Consider the following 27767-nt stretch of genomic DNA (forward strand, 5'->3'; position numbering starts at 1 on the left):
GTAAAATATTCAACCTTCAACTCTTCAACTTCTATTAGCAAGCCTAGAAAAAAACATGCTTTGCTGAATGACATCTACTTGAGTTTTAATGGTAAACTAAAATTATTGCTTAGCAAACTCTTCAGTCTCAAAATACTAATCACACAGCAGTAGATAGTTTTAGATTTCAAAATAAAGGAGTTTAAAGTAATCACATATCAATTTATATCTTAACCTCCAAATGCAAGTTCCAACCTTTATTCTAATTGAATTAAATATATATAAAGATGAAGACTTCTTGCTCCCTGGTTTCTAATACTGAGAATCCTTCAAAGTAGGTCGTCTGGTGTGATGACACAATTCAAGCTGAGTCACAAGTATTCCATTGAACTGATATATGTCTACAAATTATCAGAAAGGCAACATGAAAATCATTCATGTTGCTGGGTTTTTGTGGGTACATTTCTGTGAGGTTAGTCACAGGCACTTCCCTTTCACTTCATCATACTTAGAAAAATAGTAAGTAAAACAGTTAGGTTTGTATTTCCATAGCTTCTACAAAAACTGGTAGCAACAGCTAGAGAAATTCAGAGCAATGAACCAAGTTAATGGATGCCTAAATCTTGTAAGAGAGAGAGAAATAGGTGATACTTTGGTTGAGCCTCAGTCTGGAAGTTAAAGAAGCAATTTCCAAAGACCTATTGAAATCAGGCAGGATAATAGGGTTGAGCATGATGATAAATCAGCCATGATGGAACGATGGTGAAGATGATGGGCTGAATGGCCTAATTCTGTTCCTATGTTCTTATGGTCAAAAACTAAGTTGAGATTTCCATTGGAAGTTATACTTCCTGCTGAAACAATAGATGATGGGCCTTAGGAGTCTCATGCTATCTGATAAACCAGGTCAGTGCCAAATTGGCAATTTAAAGCATGACAGCTGATAAAAATAAGGGAATGACAATTAAATAAATTTGTAGAGTTATTAAATATTCAACTTCATCACCAATACTTAAGGTTTCCGTCAACTAATCTATGTATTGTGGACAATGTTCCGTTCCCTAACGGGGCTGCCTTGGCAAATTGTTTTATTTTAAGTCAAGAAACTTAGAACAGACTTGCTAATAGAAACAAAGAATTGACTGATGACAATTTTATCTATAAGCCAGCAGGTAATCTGTTAAGAATTTTATTGTTGTTCAGCAATATTGTTGGAATAAACTACAGTAATCACTCTTTCCCAGATTACCTGCATTATTTTGTTGAAATAACTCAGCAAACCAAGTAAAATTTATGCACATTAATCCAGCTAGTGTAACAAACAATTAAGAAGAATTCATACTCTGATTATTTTGTTATTCCATCAAATATTCAAGAAAACTTGATTGGATTTGAAAGGACTGAGTCAGTATTTTAATTGAATTTCCACAACAAGAGTGTTCCTCCTTGTAAACACTGCAGCCTATGAAAGCAGGCGCCACTTATTTAGCAACACAATTGTTCACAAAAGGATTCCAAAGATGGTGGAAGTAAGTATGTCCAAAATATATCTGCCGATTTCACCTCTGTATTTTCACAGGAACTTGAAGTGTTAAATAATGGTCTTTTTGATGTATCAATAGTATCTGGCATGAATTGTCTAAATATGTCAGTACTTAATTCTGCAATAATCACATAAAGGAGTTGACAGCCTGTTATTTTCTTGCCCAACTTGTTAGTACTAAAAGTGGAGTTTGAGAAAATGCTTTTTCACATTTTCCAGTTGCAAATACAGCATACAATTTCAAATTAAAACAATGATATAGGAGCAGAATTAATCCATTTGGCTCCTCGAATCTGCTTCACCATTCCATCATGGTTGATTTATTATCTCTCTCAACCCCATTCTCCTGCCTTCTCCCTGTGACCTTAGATGCACTTACTAATCAAGAACCTATCAAACTCTGCTTTAAAAATAACCAATTACTTGGCCTCTACACTATCTGTGACAATGAACTCCACAGATTCACAACCCTCTGGGCAATAAAATTTCTCCTAATCTTTGTTCTAAAGGGATATCCTATTCTGAGTCTGTGCCCCTTGGTCCCAGATACACCTGCTATAGAAAACATCCTTTCCACATCCACTCTTATCTGGACCTTTCAATATTTGATTGGTTTCAACAAGGTCCCCTCTCATCCTTCTGAACTTCAGCAAGTACGTAGAGGCCCAGAGGCATCAAATGCCCTTCATATGTTTACCCTTTCACTCCCTGAATCATTCTTGCGAACCTCCTCTGAACCTTCTCCAATGCTAGCACATCCTTTCTTAGATAAGGGGCCCAAAACTGCTCACAATACTCCCAAGTGCTGTTTGACTAATGCCTTATGAAGTCTCAGCATTAAATCCTTGCTTATATATTATTCCAGTCTTCTCGAAATGAATGTTAACATTACATTTGCCTTCTTTACCACTGCCTCAACCTTCAGGGAATCCTGCACAAGGACACCCAAGTCCCTTTGCGGCTCTGATTATTGAATTTTCTCCCTATTTAGAAAATAGAATACACTTTCTGCCAAAGTGCATGACCATACGCTTCCTTACACTATATCCCATCTTCTTTGCTCATTTTGTCAATTTGTTCAAGACCTTCTGCAGTCTCCCTGCTTCCACAGTACCACTTGCCACTCCACCTATCTTTGTATCAACCGCAAACTTGGACATAAAGCCATCAATTCCGTCACCCAAATCGTTGACGTATAACTTGAAAAGAAGCAGGACCAATACCGACCAATGTGGAACTCTACGAGTCACAGGCAGCCAACCAGATTAAGCCTCCTTTATTCTGACTCTTTTCTAGTCTTATGTCCATGTGCTGGTAATTTTCTTGTAATACCTTGGGTTTTTATCTCGTTAAGCAGCCTTATGTGCGGCATTGTGTCAAAGGCCTTCTAAAAATCCAAGTAAACAATATCCACTGACTCTCCTTTGTCTAACCTGCCTGTTACTTTCTCAAAGAATTCCAATAGATTTGTCTGGCATGATTTCCACCTAAGGAAACCATGCTGACATTGGCCTATTTACCATGTGCATCCAAGTACGCTGAAACCTCATCCTTAATAATGGAGTCCAATATCTTCCTAACCACTGAGTCTGGCTAACTGGTCTATAATTTCCTCTTTTCTACCCCCCTCCCTTCTTAATGAGTGGATTGACATTTACAATTTTCCAGTCCTCCAGAACCATTCCAGAATCTTCTGGCTCTTGAAAGATCATTTTTAGTGCCTCCACAATCTCTGTTGCTATCTCTTTCAGAACCCTGGGGTGTAGTCTATCTGGTCCAGGTGGACCTTCAGACCTTTTAGCTTCCCAAACACCTTCTTAGCACTAGCAACTACACTCTCTTCTGCCCCCTGACACTCTCAGATTTCTGGCATACTGCTGGTGTCTTCCGCAGTGAAGACTAACACAAAATATTTAAGTTCATCCGCCATTTCTTGGTCCCCCATTACTACCTCTCCAGACAACACACACAAAATGCTGGTGGGACACAGCAGGCCAGGCAGCATCTATAAGGAGAAGCACTGTCGACGTTTCGGGTCGAGACCCTTCGTCAGGACTAACTGAAAGGAGAGATACTAAGAGATTTGAAAGTAGTGGGGGGAGGGGGAAATGTGAAATGATAGGAGAAGACCGGAGGGGGTGGGATGAAGCTAAGAGCTGGAAAGGTGATTGGCAAAAGTGATACAGAGCTGGAGAAGGAAAAAAAAATCATGGGACGTGAGGCCTCAGGAGAAAGAAAGGGGGAGAAGCACCAGAGGGAGATAGAGAACAGGCACAGTGATGGGCAGAGAGAGAGAGAGAGAGAAAAAAACAACTAAATATGTCAGGGATGGGGAAAGAAGGGAAGGAGGGGCATTAACGGAAATTAGAGAAGTCAATGTTCATGCCATCAGGTTGGAGGCTACCCAGCTGGTATATAAGGTGTTGTTCCTCCAACCTGAGTTTGGGTTCATTTTGACAGTAGAGGAGGCCATGGATAGACATATCAGAATGGGAATGAGACATGGAATTAAAATGTATGGCCACTGGGAGATCCTGCTTTCTCTGGCGGACCAAGTGTAGGTGTTCAGCGAAATGGTCTCCCAGTCTGTGTCGGGTCTCACCAATATATAAAAAGCCACACTGGGAGCACCGGACGCAGTATACCACACCAGCCGACTCACAGGTGAAGTGTCACCTCACCTGGAAGGACTGTCTGGGGCCCTGAATGGTTGTGAGGGAGGAAGTGTAAGGGCAGGAGCAGCACTTGTTCTGTTTACAAGGATAAGTGCCAGGAGGGAGATCGGTGGGAGGGATGGGGGGACGAGTGGACAAGGGAGTCGCGTAGGGAGCGATCCCTGCGAAAAGCAGAAAGAGGGGAGGAGGGAAAGATGTGCTGGGTAGTGGGATCCCATTGGAGGTGGCGGAAGTTACGGAGAATTATATGTTGGACCTGGAGGCTGGTGGGGCAGTAGGTGAGGATAAGGGGAACCCTATCCCGAGTGGGGTGGCGGGCGGATGGGGTGAGGGAAGATGTGCGGGAAATGGGAGAGATGCATTTGAGAGCAGAGTTGATGGTGGAAGAAGGGAAGCCCCTTTGTTTAAAAAAGGAAGATATCTCCTTCGTCCTGGAATGAAAAGCCTAAATTTGTTTGAATTTCCAGCATCTGCAGATTTCCTCGTGTTTGCTGTTTAAATTCACAACCTCTCTAGTGTAATTTTCCAGTGATCCAATATCCATTCTTGCCTTTCCTTTATCCTTTATATACTACATCTGGAAAAAACTTTTGGTATCCTCTTTGGTATTATTGGCTAGCTTACTTTTATATTTCATCTTTTCTCTCCTTATGGTTTTTTTTAGTTGCCTTCTATTGGTTTTTAAAAGCCTCCCAATCCTCTAACTTCCCACTGATTTCTGCCATATTTCATCACAAGGATTCTACATCTTCCGATTTTATGCCACCTCTTTCTAAGGATTTTATTTCATCTTTTACCCACAGAGCCACCCCACTCCCTCTGCTCACCTGCCTGACCTTTTGATACAAGGTGGATGTTAAGCTCCCAACAATGATCTTCTTTCAGCCGTGACTCAGTGATGCACACAACGTCATACCTGCCAATATCTAACTGTGCTACAAAGTCATCTATCTTATTCCAAAAACTGTGTGCATTCAGACCTTCAATCTTGTTCCCATCACCTTTTTCAATTTTGCCCCCATGTTACACCTCACCTCATCCCACTGCCTGCAAATTTACCATATCATCTGCCTGTCCTTCCTCACAATTTCACTACACACTGCATCAACTTGTATGTGAACTGTCCCATCCAAAGCCCTTTCACTCTGGTTTCTATTCCCCCTGCCAAGTTCATTTAAGCCCTCCCCAGCAGCTCTAGCAAACCTGCCCACAAGGATATTGTCCTCCCTTGGATTCAGGTGAAACCCATCCTTTTTGTACAGGTAATACCTTCTGCAGAAAAAATCCCAATAATCTAGAGGTCTGAAATTCTGCCCCCAGCACCACTTCCTCAGCCACTCAATCAACTGTACTATATCCTATTCCTAACTTGACTAACATGTTATGCTGAAGCAACCCAGAAATTACTACCTTGGAGGTCCTGCTCTTCAGCCTCCTCCCTAACTCCCTACAATCACAGTGTAGGACCACTTGCCCCATTCTACCCAAGTCATTGGCACCGTGACCTCTGGTTGCTCACCCTCCCTTTGAGAATCTTCTTCAGCCGCTCTGAGACATCCTGGACCCTAGCACCTGGCTTCTCTTTCATGGGCATAGAATCTGCTGTCTGTCCCCCTAACTATCGAGTCACCTATTAACACTGTGCTGCCTGACTTTACCCTTCCCTGCTGAGCCTCAGAGCTGGTCACATTCAAAGTTCAAAGTAAATTTATTGTCAAAGTACATATACAGTATATCACCATATACAACCCTGAGGTAAATTTTCCAGTGGGCATACTCAATAGTTTCATAATTATAATTAGAATAATAACCATGATAGAATCAATTAGGCATTCAATCACTGTGCAAAAGACAGAAAAAACTCTGCAACTACAAACAGAAGAAATAATAATAATAAATAAATATTGGTGTTCAAGGGTCAAGTGAAAAGCCAATGAAATTGCATCTGTTGTGGACCTGCTGCACCTGTAGGCAAATAGGAGTGGATCCAAGTTGATTCTCAGGAAGGAGTTTGATATGTTCCATCACCAACCTCTCAAACACTTCATCACCATGGATGTAAGTGCAACTGGATGATAGTCACAGATGCAGGTTACCACTTACTTCTTAGGTACCGGTACAATTGAAGCCTCTTAGACTCCCAAAGTGAGAGGTTGAAGGTATCAGTGAGACCAGTTGATCAGCACAGGTCTTTAGTTCTGACCCAGATGGGTTTTTTTGGGGTTCACCCTCCTGAAGGATGCCTGCTTGTTGGCCTCAGAGACTTAAGTCACAGGATCATCGGGGGCTGTGGGAATTTGTGATGGTCCCTCCTTATTTTGATGGTCAAAATGAGTATAGAAGCATTGAGCTCATCTGGAAGTGAAGCATTGTTGCCTCTGTCGCTTGATTTCCCTTTATAAGAGACAATAGTATTTAAACCCTGCCACAACTGCCGAGCATCCTTTGTTGATTCAAGTTTAGTCCAGAATTGCCACTTTGCCCATAGGATAGCTTTCCAGAGATTGCACCTGGACCTTTTGTAACGTTCTGGTCACCAAACTTGAATGCCTCTGATCTGGGCTCTCTGGTTCATCCAGGGCTCCTGATGAGATCCTGCGGATTTGTGTGGACACACTTGTCTACAACTATTTTTATAAAGTCTGTGACAACCATGGTGTATTCATTCAGATCCACAGATGAGTGCTTGAACACGGCTCAGTCAGCCAACTCAATGCAATCCCATAGGCACTCCCTCCTGTGTCTACTTTCATTGTCCGAATCTTTGGAGCCTTGCTCAGCCTCTGCCAGTGTACAGGTAGTAGTAGGGCAGTAGAAGTAGGCCCTAATGCTGATGGTAAAGACTATATGCTGATGGTAATTGGGCAGGGATTTCTTCAAACAAGCCTTATTGAAATCCCTGACTATGATCTGAAGTGCATTGGGGTGGACTGTTTCTTGTTTGGCAATGGCATCATGCTGTATCTCAAGTGCTTGATTATAGTTGGCCGCTGGCAGTATGTAAACTCCAGTGAGGATCACGAATGATAACTTCCTAGGTAAATAGAACAGATGACATTTGATCGTTCAGTGTTCAATGTCATGAGAAGACAAGTTTGATGAAAACACCACACAAAAAATCATTGCCATTGGCCTGATAGGTCACTCCCCTCCAGCAGTATCCTGGATGGATAAGGAGGAAGACAACAAGACATTGCTCTTCATTACTGACTGATAAGATCATCTCATATTACAATGCCCTCATTGTTAAAGTAGTCAGTTAACATACAGCAGCGTAGACCTGTGGCATTTGTTTGAGCACCAAAAGCCCACACTCTTTCAAGGAGATGTTCCTTTGAAGGATCCAGAAAACTAACTGTACAAGGCCAAGATCACAGAGATTAGGATTGTTTTTACCATTTAATTAATGGCACTGTCTTCACAAACACTTTATGATTTACAGGCAGATTCAGGTAATTACCAGATCAGAATCTGCAACAAAGGTGATTATGAACCTCTGAGTAACCAGCTTTAAAATCATGTGATACATATTTACTTAAAATAAATACTTAATAATTAAATATTCATTTTAAGTAGCTATGTATAGCCCGTGGGAACAACACAATTGCCAGGGCTTCATATTTTGATGCAGGAGACATGTTCAGGCTTGTGGATGAGGTCCCAAGTGATATTGTGTGGAAAACTTATGTTCAAGTAGTTTTGGTTGCAACACACTTGGGTTTAAAATTCAGCGAATTGATAGTACTGATATAACCAGTGGAAACAAATGCCAACTGTACTCTGAAGTTCAAGTTGCTGCATAAAAGAATTAAACTACATTAACTGGAGTTTCAATGCTTTAAAGTGCACAGCTGATAAATGCTTAATTAACATCATTATTACAATCAACTGTTAACATCAATGATTATGTGTTTAATATAAGTTAAATAGAAAATTTGTGGAACTACCTCATTTACTCAAATTAAAATAGATCTTCTGAAACAAGCCCCGCACTTTCTGTTTGTTAATGTGAAAGCAATTATCAGGTAAACCGATTTCCATAATTTTTTTTTAAAGTACTGCTAGCAATGGAACTTTTCCTAGTCTTCCTGCAGTTAGATTTATTACCTGGAACTATGCTCAGAGGTCACATTATCAGGTCCCTATTGAAGTGGTCAGTAAGTGTACATTCATGGTCTTCTGCTGCTGTAGTCCAGCCACTTTAAGGTTCACCACATTGAGCATTCTAAGATGCTCTTCTGTACACAACTGTTGTTATGTGTGGTTACTTGAGTTACTGTCACCTTCCTGTCAGCTTGAACCAGCCTGGCCATTCTCCTCTGATCCCTCTCATCAACAAAAGCATTTTCACTCATAGAACTGTCGCTCAATACATGTTTTATGTTTCTTGCACCATTTTCGTAATCTCTAGAGACCGTTGTATGTGAAAATCCCAGGAGAGAAGGAGTTCCTGAGATATTCAAACAACCCCATCTGAGACTAACAATAATTCCATTGACAAGGTCATTTGGATCACATTCCTTCCCCCATTCTGATGTTTGGTCTGAACAACAACTGAACATCTTGACCATGTCTTTATGCTTTTATACATTGAGTTGTTGCCACATGATTGGCTGATTAGATATTTGCAATAGCAACCTGGTAGATAAAAAAAACGAATACGGAGTTACAAATGGTTCAGCATGGACTAGATGGGACGAATGGCCTGTTCCTGTGCTGTACTTTTCTATGATTCTGAAGTTCAGCATTTCTTCTGAAATAAAAAAAAATTGTGTGTAACTTTCCATTGTTTCCAGTAATTTCTAGGGTTAATTTCATGAAACATTTACATTAGTCTGTTTTGAAATGTTGTCTTCTAAAACATTTCATTTAATTTTTGTTTTAAACTTATGATACAAGGAAGCATCATTACCAGGAATAGAAAAGGTTACCAAGTCTGATTTGGTTTAATAGAAATATATCATGACATACATATCCATAACACTAAGGGAGCAACATTAAGACAATGACACAGCAGTTCAAGGAGAGCAACAACCACATTTCTTTAAATACAAGGAATAGAAAAAAATACAGCTTACCTGTAGGATGCATATTGTACAGCCATTTAAAACATCACATATCAATTAATAGGTCATGATAAAACGAAAATGGGATTAAAATAAGGATAGGATGACACATGAACATTTTGGCATTGACTTTGCTGTGTTAATTAAGTTATTGATATAGTTTTATCAAATTTTGTACCAATTACTCAAAGTGGCAAATGCAGGAGTTATGGTAAATTAGTTTCTTCAGGCATTCCAAACCAGAGAAAAAAATAAATAAGAAACATATAAACTATGAGAAAAAAACCTTCATTCATATGCAGTGGAAGAATACAGTTAAACACACACAAAATGCTGGAGGAACTCAGCAGGCTAGCATTTCTCCAGCATTCCTCCACCATTTTGTGTGTGTTGCTCAGACTGTCAGCATCTGCAGACTTCCTCTGGTCTGTGAAGAATACAGTTGCTGGGCATTAGAATCTCCATGGATGCTGCTTGGCCCATTGATTTCTTCCAGTTTCTTGTTTGTCGCTGCAGTTTCCAGCAACTGCAGTCTCCTGCGGCTTCATGAGAACATTCTTATCCTCTGTTGTAAATTGTCGTTATCTTCAATCCCAGAATTGGCAAGGTAATAGTTTTAAAAATCTGAATAAAATCGTACCTTGAACAATCTCAGGGCACACAGGGCCATTTCCAGCAAACTAGATATTGTCCCATTGTAGAAATGGCAGCTGCCATTTGTGCATGGCAAAGTCCACATATGGAAATTTTAATGATATGATCTGTTTATCAAATTGGCTTTCATATTTCCTTAAGATACTTCAAACCATCCTGTCTATGTCAATTCACAGAGTAACCTTTTCCCTCAATAATTCTTCCCTGTAAGATGTACTGGACACATTTTCATCAACTGCCCCTCAAATTCAACTACTCACCTACACAAATTGGTAAATTGGGGCTGGGGGAGCACTTTGGGACCAGTGACAATGATTCTATTAGTTCTAGTATGTTTGTGGAAGCCTGGCAAGTGGGAGGCTTTTAAAAATGAGATGGAATTCAGGGACAGCAAGTTCCTTTTAGAATGAATGGCAAGACTGGCAAGAATGGAGAATCCTGATTGACAAAGGATATTGGGCCTCTAGTTAGGAAAAAGGAGGCATGTGACAGGTATAGACAGTTAGTTAGCTAATCCGGAAGGTTAGATCCCACAGTGTCCTGGATGAGCCATCCAAGTGAGTGCAAAATCCCCATAATCTACTCCTGTATCTCTTACACTCCCTTTAGCAAATCCTTTGAGTAGAAGAGAGATAGCAGAAAAACAGGAGGGCAAAGGGATAATAAGGAGAAGATAGTTCCTCTTACGTATTGATATGGTCATTTATGTGTGGAGCTACAAGAGATGGGCAGTCTTAAATGAATATTTCTCATCTACATTTACCATGGAGCAGGAAACTAAGGAACTAAGGGAAATAATACAAATCTTGGAACATATCTACATTACAAAAGAGAAAGTGCTGCTGGTCTTAAATTATATTAAGATGGATAACCCCCTGGGGCTTGACTAAGTGTATCCTAGGGCATTGTGGGAAGGCAGAAAAGAAATACCAGGGCCCCATAGAGACATTTGTATCATGTTTAGCCATGGGTGTGATACCACAAGAGGAGGATGGCAAATACAGTATCTTTATTCTAAAAAGGGTTACAAGGACAAAAGAGGGAGCTACAGGTCTGTGAGCCTAACTTAGTAACCAGGTGGGAAAGTTACCGGAGGGGATTCTGAGGAACAAGATCTACAATAATTGCACTTGGAAAGGAAAGGATTGATTAGGGATAGTCAACATGGCCTTGTGCTGGAAAATCCTGTGTCACAAATCTAAACTTGTTGAAGAGGTGACAGTTGGTTGATGAGAGCAAGGTGGTAAGTGTTGTCTATATGGACTTTAGCAAAGCATCGACAAGGACCAGTATGGTGGGTTAGCTTGCAAAGTGTGATCATATGGGATCCAGGGTGAGCTATAAAATTGGCTTAATGTGGGAGTAAGAAGGTCGTAGTGGAAGTTTATTTTTCAGATTGAAAGCCTGTGATCTGTGGCGTGCCACAGGGATTGGTGCTGGGTATTGTTCATCATATTAATTAATAAATTGGATGAGCATGTAGTTGACCTGGTTAGTAAATTTGCAGATGACAATAAAAGTGGTGGTATAGTGGGCACTGAAGAAGGCTATCTAAGATTGCAATGAAATCTAAACACACTGGGAAAGTTGATCAAACAGTGGTGTTGTACGAAGATCCCATGAAAAACTTGTCTTGCATATTGTTATACAGATCATTGAGATTATTATACAGTGCATTGAACTAAGGTAAAACAATAACAAGAACAATGCATTGTTAATCCTAATGCACTAAGAATACAGTGCAGGGAAATGATATGGTACAAGAGGTGAAGGTTTTTGGCATGCTTGCTTTCATCAGTCAGGATTTAGGATGTGATGTTTCAACTATGCAAGCTGCTGTTGAGACCACTCTTGGGAGTATTGTGTACAGTTCGAATTGCCCAGTTATAGGAAGGATATTACTAAGCTGGAAAGGATGCAGAAAAATATACACAAGAGTGTTACCAGAACTGGAAAGCTTGAGTTAGAAGAGGTTGGATTGGCTGGAATTTTTTTCCCTGGAGCATAGGAAGTTGAAAGGTGACATTGTAAACATGTATGACATCAAGCAGGTCTACAAGACATAGGAGCAGAATTAGGCCATTCAATCCATCAAGCCCACTCCACCATTTCATCATGGCCGATCCCAGTTCCCATTCAAACCCAGACAAAATGCCCTCTCACCATATCTCTCAATGCCCTGACCAATCAGGAATCTATCAACTTCCGCTTTGAATATACCCATGGATTTGGCCTCCACCGCAGTCAGTGGAGCATTCCACAGATTCACCACTCTTTGGCTAAAAGAGTTCCTCATTGCTTCTGTTCTAAAAGGTCTCCCCTCAATTTTGAGGCTGTGCCCTCTAGTTCTGGATACCCCCACCAGAGAAAACATCTTCTCCACATTTACCTTATCTAGTCCTTTCAACATTTGGTTGGTTTCAAAGTGATCCCAATGCTTTCTTCTAAATTCCAGTGAGTGCAGGCCCACTGTTAACCCCTTCATTCCCAGAATCATCCTCGTGAACTTTCTCTGGACTCTCTCCAATAACAATACATCCTTTCTGAGACAATACTCCAAGTGTGGCCTGACTAGTACCTTATAAAGCTTCAGCATTATATCCTTGTTTTTTATGTTCTATTCCCCTTGAAATGAATGCCAACATTGCATTTGCCTTCTTTACCACAGACTCAACCTGTGAATTAACCTTCTGGGAGTCTTGCATGAGGACTAATTCCCTTTGTACCGTTGATATTTGAATATTCTCCCCAGTTAGATGATAGTCCACATTATCGTTCCTTTTGCCAAAATGCATTATCATACATTTCCCAACACTGTATTCCATCTGCTACTTTGTTGCCCATTTGTCCAATTTGTCAAAGTCCTTCTGCAATCGCATTGCTGCCTCACCCTTGCAATTTCTCACCCACAAAGATTCAATGTTCTCTGACCCTGTCATCTCCTTCTAAAGATGTAATTCCATCTCTTACCAAGAGCCACACCACCACCTTCCTACCTGTCCTTTTGATACAAAATATATCCTTTGATGTAAACTCCCAACTATGACCTTCTTTCAGCAATGACTCAGTGATGCCTACAGTACCATACCAACTAATTTCTAATTGTGCTACAAGTTTGTCCACCTTATTCTGAATGCTATGTGCATCGAAATACAGCACCTTCAGTTCTGCATTCTTCAAAATATGAATTTTGCCTCTGTGGTACAACTTAAACACTTTGCTCTGTCTGCAGTTATACCCAATCATTGGCTTGTCCTTTCTTACATTCATATTACACCCATCATCTACTTGTAAACCTGCTGGCTCATCCTCTGCTCTATAATCCTGGTTCCCATCCCCCTGACATATTAGTTTAAACCAATCTCAACAGCTCTAGTAAACCTGCCTGCAAGAATATTGGCTTCCCTCGGATTCAAGTGCAACCCGTCCCTTTTGTATAGGTCACCCCTGCCCCAGAAGAGGTTCCAATTATCCAGAAATCGGAATCCTTGTCCCCCCTCCAATTCTTCAGCCATGCATTATCTGTCACCTCATTCTATTCCTATCCTCACTTTTGCAGGATCACAGATAATGTGAATGGTCACAGTTTACTTCCCAGGATAGGGAAGTCTAAAACGAGAAGGCAAAAATTTAAGGGGAGAGGGGAAAGATTTAAAACATATCTGAGTGGTAAGAGTTCTGCTTGCAGGACAATACCTACAGCACACCTTGGTCCTGCAGCGATGCGCTGACGTAACCTTGTGCTCAAATTGCTGAAGTGGAACATAAACCCTTAGCTTTCTTTGGAGATGAGAATGCTATTATTGAATCATAGTTGACATGTCGTACTTAGATAAAATGGATGACTTGTTTCCAATTGGAAAACACTGGACTTCTCCCATCTCAACTATATCAAAGAACAGCTATTAACACAAAGTCTAGTCAAATAGGAACATACAATCTCTACACTTTGACATCAATTCTTTCAGATCCCAATTGAAGAATAATTGGTCCAGAAGATAGACAAATCCTTTCCTTTCAATTCATTTGCAAAAATTAATCTCCCTTAATTATATTATTGTTGCAGAATTTCAGTCATGCCCAAGAAATGTCCATTGCTCTTTATTGATAACACAATTGTCTCATGCATAAGTCAGGCAATATAAAGAAAGGCCAAGTTAAAGCTGAATAGATAGGACAGGGTAATTACCAACAGATCAGACTATATACTTGAAGATACTGCCAGAAGCGAAAATCTTAATCTTTCCAATTTATTTGTTATATTGTCTAAAGCCTCGTCAATGGTGAGGCTTCACCTTGAGTATTGTGAACAGTTTTGGTCCCCTCATCTTAGAAAAGATGTGCTGACGTTAAAAGGGTTCAGAAGAGGTTCACAAGGATGATTCCAGGAATGAAAGGGCTATCATACGAGGAATGTTTGATGGCTCTGGGTCTTTACTCGCTGGAATTCAGAAGATGAGGGGGAATCTCATTGAAACCTTTCAAATGTTGAAAGGCCTAGATGTGGAAAGGATGTTTTCCATGGTCTAGAGTCTAGGATAAGAGGGCACAGCCTCAGGATAGATGGGCACCCTTTCAAAACAGAGATGCGGCGAAATTTCTTTAGCCAGAAGGTGGTGAATTTGTGGAATTTGTTGCCACAAGCAGCTGTGGAGGCCAGGTCATTGGGTGTATTTAAGGCAGAGATTGATAGGTTCTTGATTGGACATAGCATCAAACGTTATGGGGGGAAGGCCAGGAACTGGGGTTGAGGAGGAGAAAAAAAAAATCAGCCATGCTTGAATGGTGGAGCAGACTCGATGGGCCAGATGGCATAATTCTGCTCCTATGTCTTATGGTCTAAAGTCTGTTTTCCCATAGCTCCTTAAAAATAAAACTTTTGTCCCTTTTTGGAAAGAAAGGTGAATTAATTGTCAAACAAAACTTTAAAAAAAGGTTCAGTTTGCTTATTACTGTACTGTGATGCTTTACAGAGAGAAGGCAGGAGAATGGGATTGAGGGAAAATAAATCAGCCATGACTGAATGGTGGAGCAGACTTGATGGGCTGAATGATGTAATTCTGCTCCTAATTTCACTGTTTTATGGTTTCAGGGAAACAAACTTATTGCCCATCATGGTGGTAACCCTGATTTGTCTGACCCTTTGAAGAAAACACATTCATTTACTGTGGGCATATTGTATTGTTTCGACATGCCAATGAAATTTCACTTAACAGAATAAACAATGCAAGGAAGTACAAGATATCCTCCAATGTGGAGCACTTTTAAAATCTATTCCTTTGAATGTGTACAGAAATGATTCCCTCTAAATTTAATAATTTATTATAACTGTTTGAAAGGCAATGCAAATTTTAATAGATGGGTTAGTTAATAATTTATCACAAGTCATTAACAAGTATGTATTCAATTGTACGACATATATGTCAAGAAATGAATATCTGACATGCTATCAACAGATAAAAATCATAAGAGATTCTCTTAATTATATTTGCACCTGCACACCTACAAATTGGTCACATTCTTAACATCAATTTGAAACAGCCTGTTGTGGGTAACAGTTCCTGTGTTAGAGTATAACATTATTAATCCAAAGATAAGAAAATATATATTTTCAAAAGGCAAAATTTTAAGAATTTTGTGTTCATGAGAGAGTAGTTATAGTTACCTTGCTTGAAAACACAACAGCTCATTGTTCAAATCAAATCCACAGGTTCAAACCATTCACATATACTCAGTGGCCATTTTATTAGGTACACCTGCGCGCGCGCACACACACACTCATTAATGGAAGTATCTAATCAGCCAAGCATGTGGCAGCAACTCAAAGCATAAACAGTTACTTTCCCCAAGCAGTAAGGCTGATCAACACCTCCACCCATTAACTCCACCATGGCTTTATTATTTTGCATTAGTCACATTACGTACAGCCTCATGTCACTTTATGGACTCAAATCACTATGTATAAAAGGTATCATGCATTTATATTTATTGTGTTTTTTTTCTATTATTCTTTGTTCAGTATGTTTTCTGTTCTTTTATGTTGCTTCGGATCTGGAGTAAAAATTATTTGTTCTTCTTATAATGGCCAAGAGATTCAGCTGCTGTTCAGGTCAAACCATCAGAATGGGGAAGAAATGTGATCTAAGTGTCTTTGACCATGAAATGACTGTTGATGTCAGACAGGGTGGTTTGAGAAAGATTTTACAGAGAATGGTGTGAGAAACACCAAAAAACATTCAGTGAGCGGCAGTTCTGTGGGTGAGAATGCCTTGTTATTGAGAGAGGTCAGAGCAGAATGGCCAGACTGGTTCAAGTTGAGAGGAAGACGAGTAACCACGACCATAACCATAACAAAAGTGATGTGCAGAAGAGCATCTCTGAACACACAACACATTGAACCTTGAAGTGGATGGGCTACAGCAACATAAAAACATGAACATACACTAAGTGATGACTTTATCAGGTACAGGAGGTACCTCCTGTATTAGTGTATTACATCTATGCCAGCCACCAAATGATGGACAATTTAATTTAGAAAGTAGCTCAAATATAATATCATGAATGTTGACACAGTTAAAAGTCTAATTACTCAAACAATTACAGGTTGACATTCCTTCATATTTAGTGAGGATAAGACAACTGTGATGAAATATAAAACCAATACTTATAAATCTGGCAAAGTCTCAAGGTGTAGCCAAGGTCACTGATAATTAAGTTCACAATATTTCATTTGTCACCTTCATGATATTCAGCTGTTGGCTTTAGGCTTCCAGGAGAAGTATTATTTCATAAAAGCTACAAACTGTACTCTGATTTTACTGTTGTGTTTCATTTCAATGGTAGGGCAATGAGGAATGCAGAGGAACAGAGAGATCTAGGAATAACTGTGCATAGTTCCCTGAAAGTGGAGTCTCATGTAGATAGGGTGGTGAAGAGGGCTTTTGGAACGCTGGCCTTTATAAATCAAAGCATTGAGTACAGAAGTTGGGATGTAATGCTAAAGTTGTACAAGGCATTGGTAAGGCCAAATTTGGAATATTGTGTGCAGTTCTGGTCACCGAATTATAGGAAAGATATCAATAAATTAGAGAGAGTGCAGAGACGATTTACTAGGATGTTACCTGGGTTTCAGCAATTAAGTTACAGAGAAAGGTTGAACAAGTTAGGTCTCTATTCATTGGAGCGTAGAAGGTTGAGGGGGGATTTGATCGAGGTATTTAAAATTTTGAGAAGGATAGATAGAGTTGACGTGAACAGGCTGTTTCCATTGAGAGTAGGGGAGATTCAAACTAGAGGACATGATTTGAGAGTTAGGGGGCAGAAGTTTAAGGAAAACACGAGGGGGTATTTCTTTACTCAAAGAGTGATAGCTGTGTGGAATGAGCTTCCTGTAGAAGTAGTAGAGGCCAGTTCAGTTGTGTCATTTAAGGTAAAATTGGATAGGTATATGGACAGGAAAGGAGTAGAGGGTTATGGGCTAAGTGCGGGTAGGTGGGACTAGGTGAGATTAAGGGTTCGGCACGGACTAGGAGGGCCAAGATGGCCTGTTTCCGTGCTGTGATTGTTATATGGTTATATATTTTGTTGGGTCAGTATATCTCTGGTAACTGTAACAAGACTGGTTGGTAATTCAGGTGTGTTCCAAATGAGAAGCAGTTCCCTCCTCCACCTATGACCAGCACCTGGCGTTCCTTTGCCAACAGCAGACTACTGTGATTGTGTAACATTAGTGGCCACTTCACAAGGTTCTGTAATAGAGGAAAAAATCAATATATCTTGAGATTAATGACACATAATAGTCTGCCATATGATGCAATTTCTTTCCATTTTACCCTTTTTGGTGCTTGGGGTAATGTGACATAAATATATTAAATGAAAAATTCACTGCCAACATTTTGTTGTCATTCTGGTTACAACTTTTAGTGGCAAAAAATATCTTTTACTTATTCACTTAATACTAAATTAAGTAAAGATTAATCATTTAGGAACTCCTGCAAAGACACATGCACTTTTAGATACCAAGTTCCAAAATGTTCTTGGTAATCTAACTTTTTAGGCTTGACTGGTTGAACTTTGAATGGTTGAACATTTTTCCTCTTGTGCTCTACACCTCACCTTTAACCCCTGACTCCTCCCCCAATTTCCTCACTCTCTTATCTACTTCTCCGGTTTATTGCTTCATCCTTTATTTCCCCTGGGGTTTCCAATATGCATAGTCATAAATTGAAACTTCAGCTTTAAAGCACTCAGAGCAATATTATAGAAATATAATTATCTTGCTAATGGTAACAAATAAATCGTTACTTTTAGTCTCAATAATTTGAGATTTTTTTGTTCACTGATCTGTCATGCTCAGAGACTTGTGTTAACAAAGGGCAGTTTGAACATTCGTGCGTCCACCAAATGACCATGGGCTGGATCATGAAAGGTAAAGAGGCACTTAATACCAAACCAAGATACTGATAGGGTCTCTGTTCACCAAAATCTGTAGCTACAACAAAATAACAAATTGATCTGTACTTCAATTGGGCTTCTGGAACAATATCAAGGTCTTGCAGGGACAGAGCTTAAATGACAAATTTTTGCTTTCTTTCTGATTAGGTAGGTTATTTTATTCTGAAATATAGAGCTACATCCTTTTACCTTCACTAGTAATTGTCATCAACAAGAAAAGTCACTGGATACACAGTCTTCAAAGGGTAATTTGCCATTACAGTTCATTCCTAATCTTGGGGAAAAAAATCCTTGTCCTCTCTACTCCAGACATTTGAGCTACTCAGGAATAAGGTTACTAGCAGTAAAAAAAACACAATTTAAAAAGCTATGGTATAAAATTGCAACAACTGTAGGAGGGAATAAAAATTAGACATTTTCTCCTCCAGCCATTAAAATTAATAAAACAAATCTGTAAGAGAATACAAATATACATTATTCACAGTCTAACCCACCGTTTCAACATAATCTAGAAAAATATGTTTACAGTTAAGTCATATCACTGTCATATGACAACATTTTAGGGAATGAGCTTCTTTGAAATAATTTGGTCATTCGTGTGCTGTACCTTTGATTATTACCGACAGGAAGTAAAATACGTAAATATGCTGGAGGGGAAAATTCTTGAGCACAATACAACAGGTGTTTTGTTTTTATCAGATATATTGCTCTAACACTGATTACTTGCCGTGCTGATGTAGTAGTTACAACTCCGTTCTGCTTTTAAATCAATAAGAGTTACTTCTGGATTTGAATCAGTGTGGATTGATACCCCTCCAAGCAAAATAAGTTTATCATCAAGAATATGTGCTGTGTGCGAGTATCTGAAAAATAAATGCAAACAACTTGAAGGCAATTTCGATGTCACTGTTCATCAACCACTCCTTGTTCCTCCTGCCCTCTGATACTGGAAAGTCCTTCTTTCGACATGTATGTTAAGGTCCAGTAATGTTGCGACCCTAACTCAAGTGAAATTTTAACCCAGGCTTGAGCAGGCAAACCAATTTGGACTTTTCTCCAGAATCATAGTAACATAACAATGGCGTGAATTTCCAGCCTCCTTTCTGGGTGAAGAGGAGGAGGACCTCCTCCATATTGTTCCATCAGTACTAGTGGGAAGCTGCAAGTCATATAAGATTCCAAAGGGAAGCAGCCACTTCCAGACAAATTATATCTGTTCTTGACAGGAAATGGCTGGTGTTAGGGTGATAACAAACCTGGGGATATAAAATTATCCAATTTTCTTATCCAAAAAAGAGAAGATCCTGAAAGGCAGGACTTATGAACATCTGGAGATAAATAATATGATTAGGAATAGTCAGCATGGCTTTGTCAAAGGCAGGTTGTGCCTTATGAGCCTGATTGAATTTTTTGAGGATGTGACTAAACACATTGATGAAGGAAAAGCAGTAGATCTAGTGTATATGGATTTCAGCAAAGCATTTGATAAGGTACTCCATGCAAGGCTTATTGAGAAAGTAAGGAGGCATGGGACCCAAGGGGACATTGCTTTGTGGATCCAGAACTGGCTTGCCCACAGAAGGCAAAGCGTGGTTGTAGATGGGTCAAATTCTGCATGGAGGTCGGTCACCAGTGGCGTGCCTCAGGGATTTGTTCTGGGACCCTTACTCTTCGTGATTTTTATAAATGACCTGGATGAGGAAGTGAATGGATGGGTTAGTAAATTTGCTGATGACACAAAGGTTGGAGGTGTTGTGGATAGTGTGGAAGGCTGTCAGAGGCTACAGCGGGACATTGATAGGATGCAAAACAGGGCTGAGAAGTGGCAGATGGAGTTCAACCCAGGTAAGTGTGAGGTGGTTCATTTTGGTAGGTCAAATATGATGGCAGAATATAGCATTAATGGTAATACTAGTGTGGAGGATCAGAGGGATCTTGGGGTCCAAGTCTAAAGGACACTCAAAGTTGCTGTGCAGGTTGAATATGTGGTTAAGAAGGCATACAGTGTACTGGCCTTCATCAACCGTGGGACTGAGTTCAAGAGCTGAGAGGTAACGTTACAGCTATATAGGACCCGGTCAGACCCCACTTGGAGCACTGTTCTCGTCATCTCACTACAGCAAGGATGTGGAAACTATAGAAAGGATGCAGAGATTTACAAGGATGTTGCCAGGATTGGGGGCATGCCCTATGAGAAGAGGTTGAGTGAACTTGATCTTTTCTCCTTGGAGCGACGGAGGATGAGAGGTGACCTGATAGAGGTGTACAAGATGATGAGAGGCATTGATCGTGTGGATAGTCATAGGCTTTTTCCCAGGGCTGACATGGCTAATGTGGGAGGGCACATTGTTAAGGTGCTTCGATATAGGTACAGAGGAGATGTCAGGGGTAAGATTTTTATGCAGAGAGTGGTGAGTGCATGGAATGGGTTGCTGGTGACTGTGGTGGAGGCGGAAACGATAGAGTCTTTTAAGAGACTCCTGGATAGATACATGGAGCTTAGAAAAATAGAGGGCGATGGGTAAACCTATGTAATTTTTAAACTTATGTACATGTTTGGCTCAGCTTTGTGGGCTGAAGAGCCTGTATTGTGCTGTAGGTTTTTCTATGTTTCTAAAAATCTCTGCTGTTAAAAATCACATCACATACGCATTTGTGTAAACTTCCAATTTTCCCCTATACTGTATTATTTACCAGGAAGCAGTTAATTTGCTTACATGATAGATACTTGAATAATGACTGCTGTTCCCTAAAATGTAAAAAACACACTCAGGCTTACTTCTTGTAGTTTTAACCATTCTGACAAAGGGTACTCTGTATTAAAAAGTTATAAGTGGAGTATCAATTTGAAAGCACATAAAATGTAAAATTTCACATGCATCATAATCCTTCCAGGTCTTCCACACAAAATAAATCTTACTCATCTGAGAATCTGAAGTTAAAAGCCTTGAGACTGTCAGGATGTATTCTGGAGTCACGATATATAGCAAATATATCATAACACTAGCCAGTCTTCAGACCTGAACGTGGGTTGTAGACTGATCAACCTGTCATCATCTGAAGATGTAGGCAAAAGTATGAAGGGCAGAGACAGCAAGAGGGAGAAGGAGAAGAGAGAGAGAGGGGAAGAGGGAGAGGGGAGGGAGAGGGAGAAAATAGCAATTTCATTTTTTGCTATTAAATTAATTCATATTATTTTGCTATTAAAATAATTCATATTATTACCGCGGAATGACAGAAGTCATTTGTATTCTTTCCCAAACAAAACCAGACAAAGTTGGCTTAAGATAGAAAACAGATCCCAAAGGAACTTGTGCTATTCCCAATCCACCAGCAATCACAACACCACTCTTCCATGTACATGCACTGTGGGAATGACGGCCTTCAGGCGGAGAACCATCCACTGGAATCTGTAAAGCACGTACATTGTGTAATAGATTAGCAGGCTGTTTGGATTTGTTTTTAGAATATGAACATCAACCGATTTCAAACTGTGAACTGTTCTTCCCAATGGATACTTATGCTCCCATAGATGACACTTGTGAAATATTCAGCATAGTAAATGAGTCTAGGTATGTCATTATTCTCTTTGAGGTTGCTTTATCAAACTTAATCCACAAAAGGAATTAGACTTTCTACCCTAGACTATATTGGGTTATCCCTGTGTCATCTTTTAAATATCAACGTTATATTAACAACTTCCCAATCAACTTTTCCTCTTCCAGATTCCACATATATTGTCAAATACCTATTAGTCACTTCATGAGTATTCTTACATAAAGTCTATTGTAATGGATTGCAGTACAGAATCAGTGATATACAGCATAAAAAGAGAACCCCTGGCTCACTGAGTCATCACCAACCATCAACCACTCATTTACACAAATCCTACATTAAACATGTTTTTATTCTCCCATCAGTCTCTTCAACTCTTCCTGCACTCTGCCTTTCACCTGTACTGTGGAGGAGATATACACTTACCAACATATTTGTCTTTGGGATGTGAGAATGAACTGGCACACCCAGAGCAAATCCAAGTGGCCTGAAGGATACTGTGCAAGCTGTGTGCAATAGCAGTTTAGGTTGACTTCCAGCCTGTCTATATTCCATTTGTATTTATTTCATAACTTCCTTCACTCAAACATCTTTCCAGTTTCCTTTGTAAATGCAAAGAATGTGACTTGATTTTACATGTCACCCGTTCCTTAGTCACGTAAGATTATATCACCTTATGGACCCTTTTAATTTCCTTAAAATAAATCAATTTTTAGAAACGTTTATTAAAGACTGAATCCTTGAAGGTGGCAACAAGTGGATAGAAGAAAGGCACTGCAATCGACTAAAGGCAACTGCAGTGGCATGACAGAGGAGTTGGCCAAAGCTGATTCAAGGGTGATGGTGAAGAAGCAGGGGTTTCTGGGAGTGATTCAGAAGATACAGGTTCATTTTAATCCTGAAGAAGAAACATTCTAAAGGGAGGATGAAGCAACTGTGACAAGAGAAGTCAAAGGTAACATAAAAGCAAAAGAGACGGCAGCACAGCAGTTAGCACATCGCTTTACAGCAGTAGCTGAAAGATTGCGGTTCGATTCCTGCCACTGATTGTAAGGTGTTTGAACATTCTCCCAGTGGCCATGTGGGCACATTCCAAAGACATATAGATGGATTAGTGAGTTGTGGGCATGCTATGTTGATGTTGGAAGCGGGGTGACATTTGTGGCCTGCTCAGCACAATCCTTGCTGATTTGTGTTGAGGCAAATTATACATTTCATTCCAGAATGAAGGAGATGTCGTCCTTCTTCAAAGAAGGGAGCTACCCTTCCTCCACCATCAATACTACCCTCAATTGCATCTCTTCCTTTTTGTGCACGTCTGCCCTCACTCCATCCTCTCACTACCCCACCAGGGATAGGGTTCCTCTAGTCCTCACCTATCATCCCACCAGCCTCCACATTCAGCACATAATTCTCCATGAATTCCACCATCTCCAACAGGATTGCACCATCAAGCACATCTTTCCATCCCCCCACTTTCTGCTTTCCACAGGGATCGCTCCCTACAGACTCCCTGGTCCCTCTCCACTGATCTACCTCCTGGCACTTATCCTTGCAAGTGGAACAAGTGCTATACCTCCTCCCTCACTACCATTCAGGGCCCCAAAACATCCTTCCCGGTGAAATGACACATCACCTGCGAGTCTATTGGTGTCATCTATTGTATCCGGCGCTCTCAGAGTGGTCTCTTGTATATCGGTGAGACCCGACGTAGATTAGGAGACCGCTTTGCCCAGCACCTTCACTCCATCCCAAGAAAAAGCGGGATCTCCCAGTGGCCACCCATTTTAATTCCACATCCCATTTCCATTCCTATACATCAGTCCCTGGCCTCCTCTACTGCTGCAATGAGGCCACACTCAGCTTGGAGGAGCAACACCTTATATTCTGTCTGGGTAGCCTCCAACTTGATGACACAAACATCGATTTCTTCAACTTTCAGTAATGCCCCCCCCCCACCCAACCAGACCTTCTCCATTCCGCATTCCCTTCCCGCTCTCTCACCTTATCCGCCCATCATCAACCATCAACCTCTGGTGCTCCTTCCCCCCTTTTCTTTCTTCCATGACCTTCTGTCCTCTCCTATCAAATTCCCCCTCCTCCAGCCCTGTATCTCTTTCACCAATCATCTTTACGGCTCTTTACTTCCCCCCTTCAGCTTTCACCTATCACCTTGTGATTCTTCCTCCCCTCCTCCCTCCTTCTAACTTTGACTCCTCATCTTTTTATCTCCAGTCCTAATGACGGGTCTCGACCCAAAACTTTGACTGTACTTTTTACCATAGATGCTACCTGGCCTGCTGAGTACATCCAGCATTTTGTGTGTATTGCTTGGATTTCTAGCATCTGTAGATTTTCTCTTGTTTGATGCATTTCACTGTATGTTTTAATGTTTCGATGTACATATGACAAAAAAAAGCTCACTTTATCTTCAAAACAGCACAACAAATAACAGGAAAACAGAGGATTTGGAGGATTCTAAAAACCAACAGAAGGCACACCAAAAATTAATCAGGTGAGAAAAGATGAAATATTAAGATATAAAAGAGGAATCCAAAGGCTTTTTCAGATATATTAAGAGCAAATGAGAAGCAAGAGTGGACATTGGACTTCTGGAACACGTTGCTGGAGAAATAATAGTAATGGAGAACAAAGAAATGGTGGATAAACTGAAGAAGTATTTTGTGTAAATATTTACTGTGGAACATACCAGCAACATGCCAGAAATTTGAGAGTCAGGGGGCAGAAGTGTGTAGAGTCACCATTATTAAGGAGAAGCTACTTAGGATGTTGAAAGGTCTGATGGTGGAAAAGTCACCTGGATCTAATGGACAAAACACCAGGGTTTTGAAAGGGGTAGCTGAAGAGACTGTGGAGGTATCATTCAAGAATCACCAGTCAGTAATTCCATTATTAAGGATGAGGTTTCAGGTTACTTGGAAGCTCATGATAAAATATTCCACTCAGTATGGTGTATTTAAGGGGAGATCTTGTCTGGCAAATCTGTTGGAATTCTTAGAGGAAGTAACAAGCAGAATAGACACAGGAGAGTCCGTAGATGTTATTTACTTGGATTTTCATTAAAGTCTATTCCCAAAATGTTAATTATCTTGTTTACTCCACATAAACTCACTGTAATGTTGAACATTTGCAGCAGTTCACATTTTGATTTCTGAACTTACATTTGTCCAGCTGTAATCTTGCAGATTGAGGAAATGCCAATCATCTAGAACCAACTCTTTGGATGAGCGACCACCATAAATGAACAGATAGTTCTGGTCTTTAAAAGAAAATGCATTGACCTTCAATTAGAGATAAAATGTATTCTTTAGGTCTATTATTTTCTAGAGTTCCTTATCAAAGTAATAAAATAGAATCTGGAGGCTTTTGGCGACAGAGAACCCTTTGTCATTTTGAAATTCAGTCACCAATCCCTAATAGGAATTGACTCTAAAACTAAACCTCCATCAGAAGTACCTTGTAGGCAGATGCAAATAGAGGAATTTGAGATCTAAGTTTTGGATTCCTTTCTGAAACATTATAGATCCTAAGGTACTACCATATTTCAAATACAGAAGTAATCCTGGTATTCTGGCTAATGTTAATCTCTTAAACCAAAACTTCAAAGAATCGATTATATGGTTAATCTGTTTTTATTTAATAGGATATTGCATCGTGCAAACTGGGTGTCAGATTTCCTATATTACAATTTTTCAAAAATATCTCATTGGCTGTAAAGAAATTTATAAAGCCTTGAGTTTGTGTAGCACACTATATAACTTCAAATCTTTCTTTAATAACATTTTACAAACAAAATCTGAGGGTCTTTCCATACAGTATTCCTTCTATGTAATTAACTTTCCTTTTTTATGTGTCAGGTCAAATTTTAAATACAGTAACATTACCACTAATCTGCTAGGACAGTATCTTAAAATTTGTCCAGATTACCAAATAGGGATTTTAATAGATTTCTTCTATCTAAACAGCTGACTTCTTTCCCCTTTTTGTTTTTTTTTCCATTTATCAGTGAGCATTTATAAAGCTATACCATAAATCAGAGGAGAAATAAACAGAATGATTTGAAATCTTTCAACCTTTTGTTTCGTTGTTTGTAATTAATGGCCCCTTATATTTTACATGACTTGTGGTGTTTTATTTTTACCTCTGTAAATCACTTCTGTTGCTGTGTGCCGCCAGCGTGGTGACGGCATGGTGCCACTGCATTCAATCGCCTTTAATGACAAGCTGACATTGGAGATGCCACCATTGCCTGTGTCACATCTCAAACAAAGAACACTTGTGACTGGCTTCAGTGGAGACGTGCGGCCGCCAATGATTATACAACGACCATCACTGAGTGCGGTCATGCTGTGAAACATTCGCTCAGCTGAAAATAAACAAAAAAATTACAAGTTCAATGCACAAACAGAATAGGTTGCAGTTTAAAAGAATGTTTAGTTAACCTATCAAGAATAAAGACTCTAAGTGCCATCAAAGCTGACAGATTTTAGCAAAATTCACCAAATTTACATTCAGTTTCTAAATAGGTTTCTCTGTATTATCTTTTGATTTTAAAAATAGTAATTAGGAATATATTAGAAACAGACTATTATGTACTGGATACAGAAAAACAAGGATTGAATTGTATGATTATCAAGAAGAATTACTTTTTAAAGTTTACTTACCAAATTGTTTACTAATAGCTTTTACTGTTTTGTTCATTTAAGTTCAATTACTAAATAAATAGCAATACAGTAATTTGTTTTAAAATAGTGATTGGTCTCTTTAACAGCAGGGGGCAATGCAGCCAAGCCCAACTGAGCTCTCAACAGCAATCACATACAAGTGCCTCCAGCAGAGATCAGTGAAACCAAGTTGGAATCTACACAGCCAACTGGAGAACCAGAATTAAAAATAGAAACTGCTGAAAATGTTCAGCGAATCAGGCAGTACTTATGCAAAGAGAAACAGAATTAATTTTATCAATCTGTTTGTCTTTCCACAGATGTCGCTTGACCTGCTGAATGTTTCCACCATTTGTAGTTTTATGATTTTCATTTACTGGAGAACCAAAATCACTCACATCAACAAATTGAGAGGAGCAGAAACTGAAATAGTAGTGTATCCTAGTAACAGCTCAGTTATTAGCAAGATAAACTTGCTAACCCATAGGGAAGTCAGAAATACAAACAAGGACATATTCACACACGCATTAGAGATTATAGTATAAATATAGTGACAAATGTGTACATTTTATGAGCAAATGCTCATACCAATTTACACCATAAATCTTTTAACATTCATTTTCAGGATTTGGGTATTATTTCCAAGGCTAGCATATGATTAGGTGGTAATGGGCTGTTCTTTGAACCATCACAGTCCTTCCAATTAGGAGACTCTCATAATGCTGTTGGGCAGAGAATTCCAGGATTTAGACTCAATAATGAAGTACCAGTAATATGTTACCAAGTTAGGATTGTGGGCGACTTGGAGGGGAACCTATTGCAGATGTAGCTCTTACCTTTCTTGGTGGTAAACATTGCAGGACTGGGAGCAACTATAGGTGAGGAAGACTAAGAGATTAACAGCAGAGCATTTTGTAGATGGTACAGATTGTAGCCATTGTGCACCAGGGATAGTTGGAATGAATACTTAGGGAGGTTGATGAGGTGTCAATCAAGGAGACTATTTTGTCCTGGATAGCATCAAACTTATTGGATGCTGTTGGTGCTGTATTCAAGTGGAGAGTTTTACATAATGCTCCTTTGTAGGTGGTGGAAAGGCCTTCGGGTATCAGGGGGATGAGTCACTCAATGCAAGATAACAGCCTCTGGCTTGTTC

At 39.8% G+C, this 27767-nt stretch overlaps 1 protein-coding gene across 5 annotated transcripts in view; it reads right to left on the reverse strand.

Moving 5' to 3' along the window:
- Positions 1–1390: 1390 nt before the first annotated feature.
- The window catches only part of lcmt2 (leucine carboxyl methyltransferase 2), a 53449-nt gene continuing 27072 nt past the window's right edge, over positions 1391–27767 (reverse strand). For 3 of the 5 annotated variants that reach the window (XM_059967012.1, XM_059967013.1, XM_059967016.1), the window contains exons 10-14: positions 26089–26313; positions 25109–25206; positions 21597–21781; positions 19099–19234; positions 7244–17665 (exon numbers count right to left, since the gene is read on the reverse strand). In XM_059967012.1, the coding sequence (XP_059822995.1) occupies positions 17507–17665; positions 19099–19234; positions 21597–21781; positions 25109–25206; positions 26089–26313 (803 nt within the window). In that variant the 3' untranslated portion in view covers positions 7244–17506. The other 2 variants (XM_059967014.1, XM_059967015.1) reach the window with 2 other exon arrangements.

Source organism: Hypanus sabinus, chromosome 4 (genome assembly GCF_030144855.1).
Source record: "Hypanus sabinus isolate sHypSab1 chromosome 4, sHypSab1.hap1, whole genome shotgun sequence".
In the NCBI taxonomy this organism is placed as follows: Eukaryota; Metazoa; Chordata; class Chondrichthyes; order Myliobatiformes; family Dasyatidae; genus Hypanus; species Hypanus sabinus.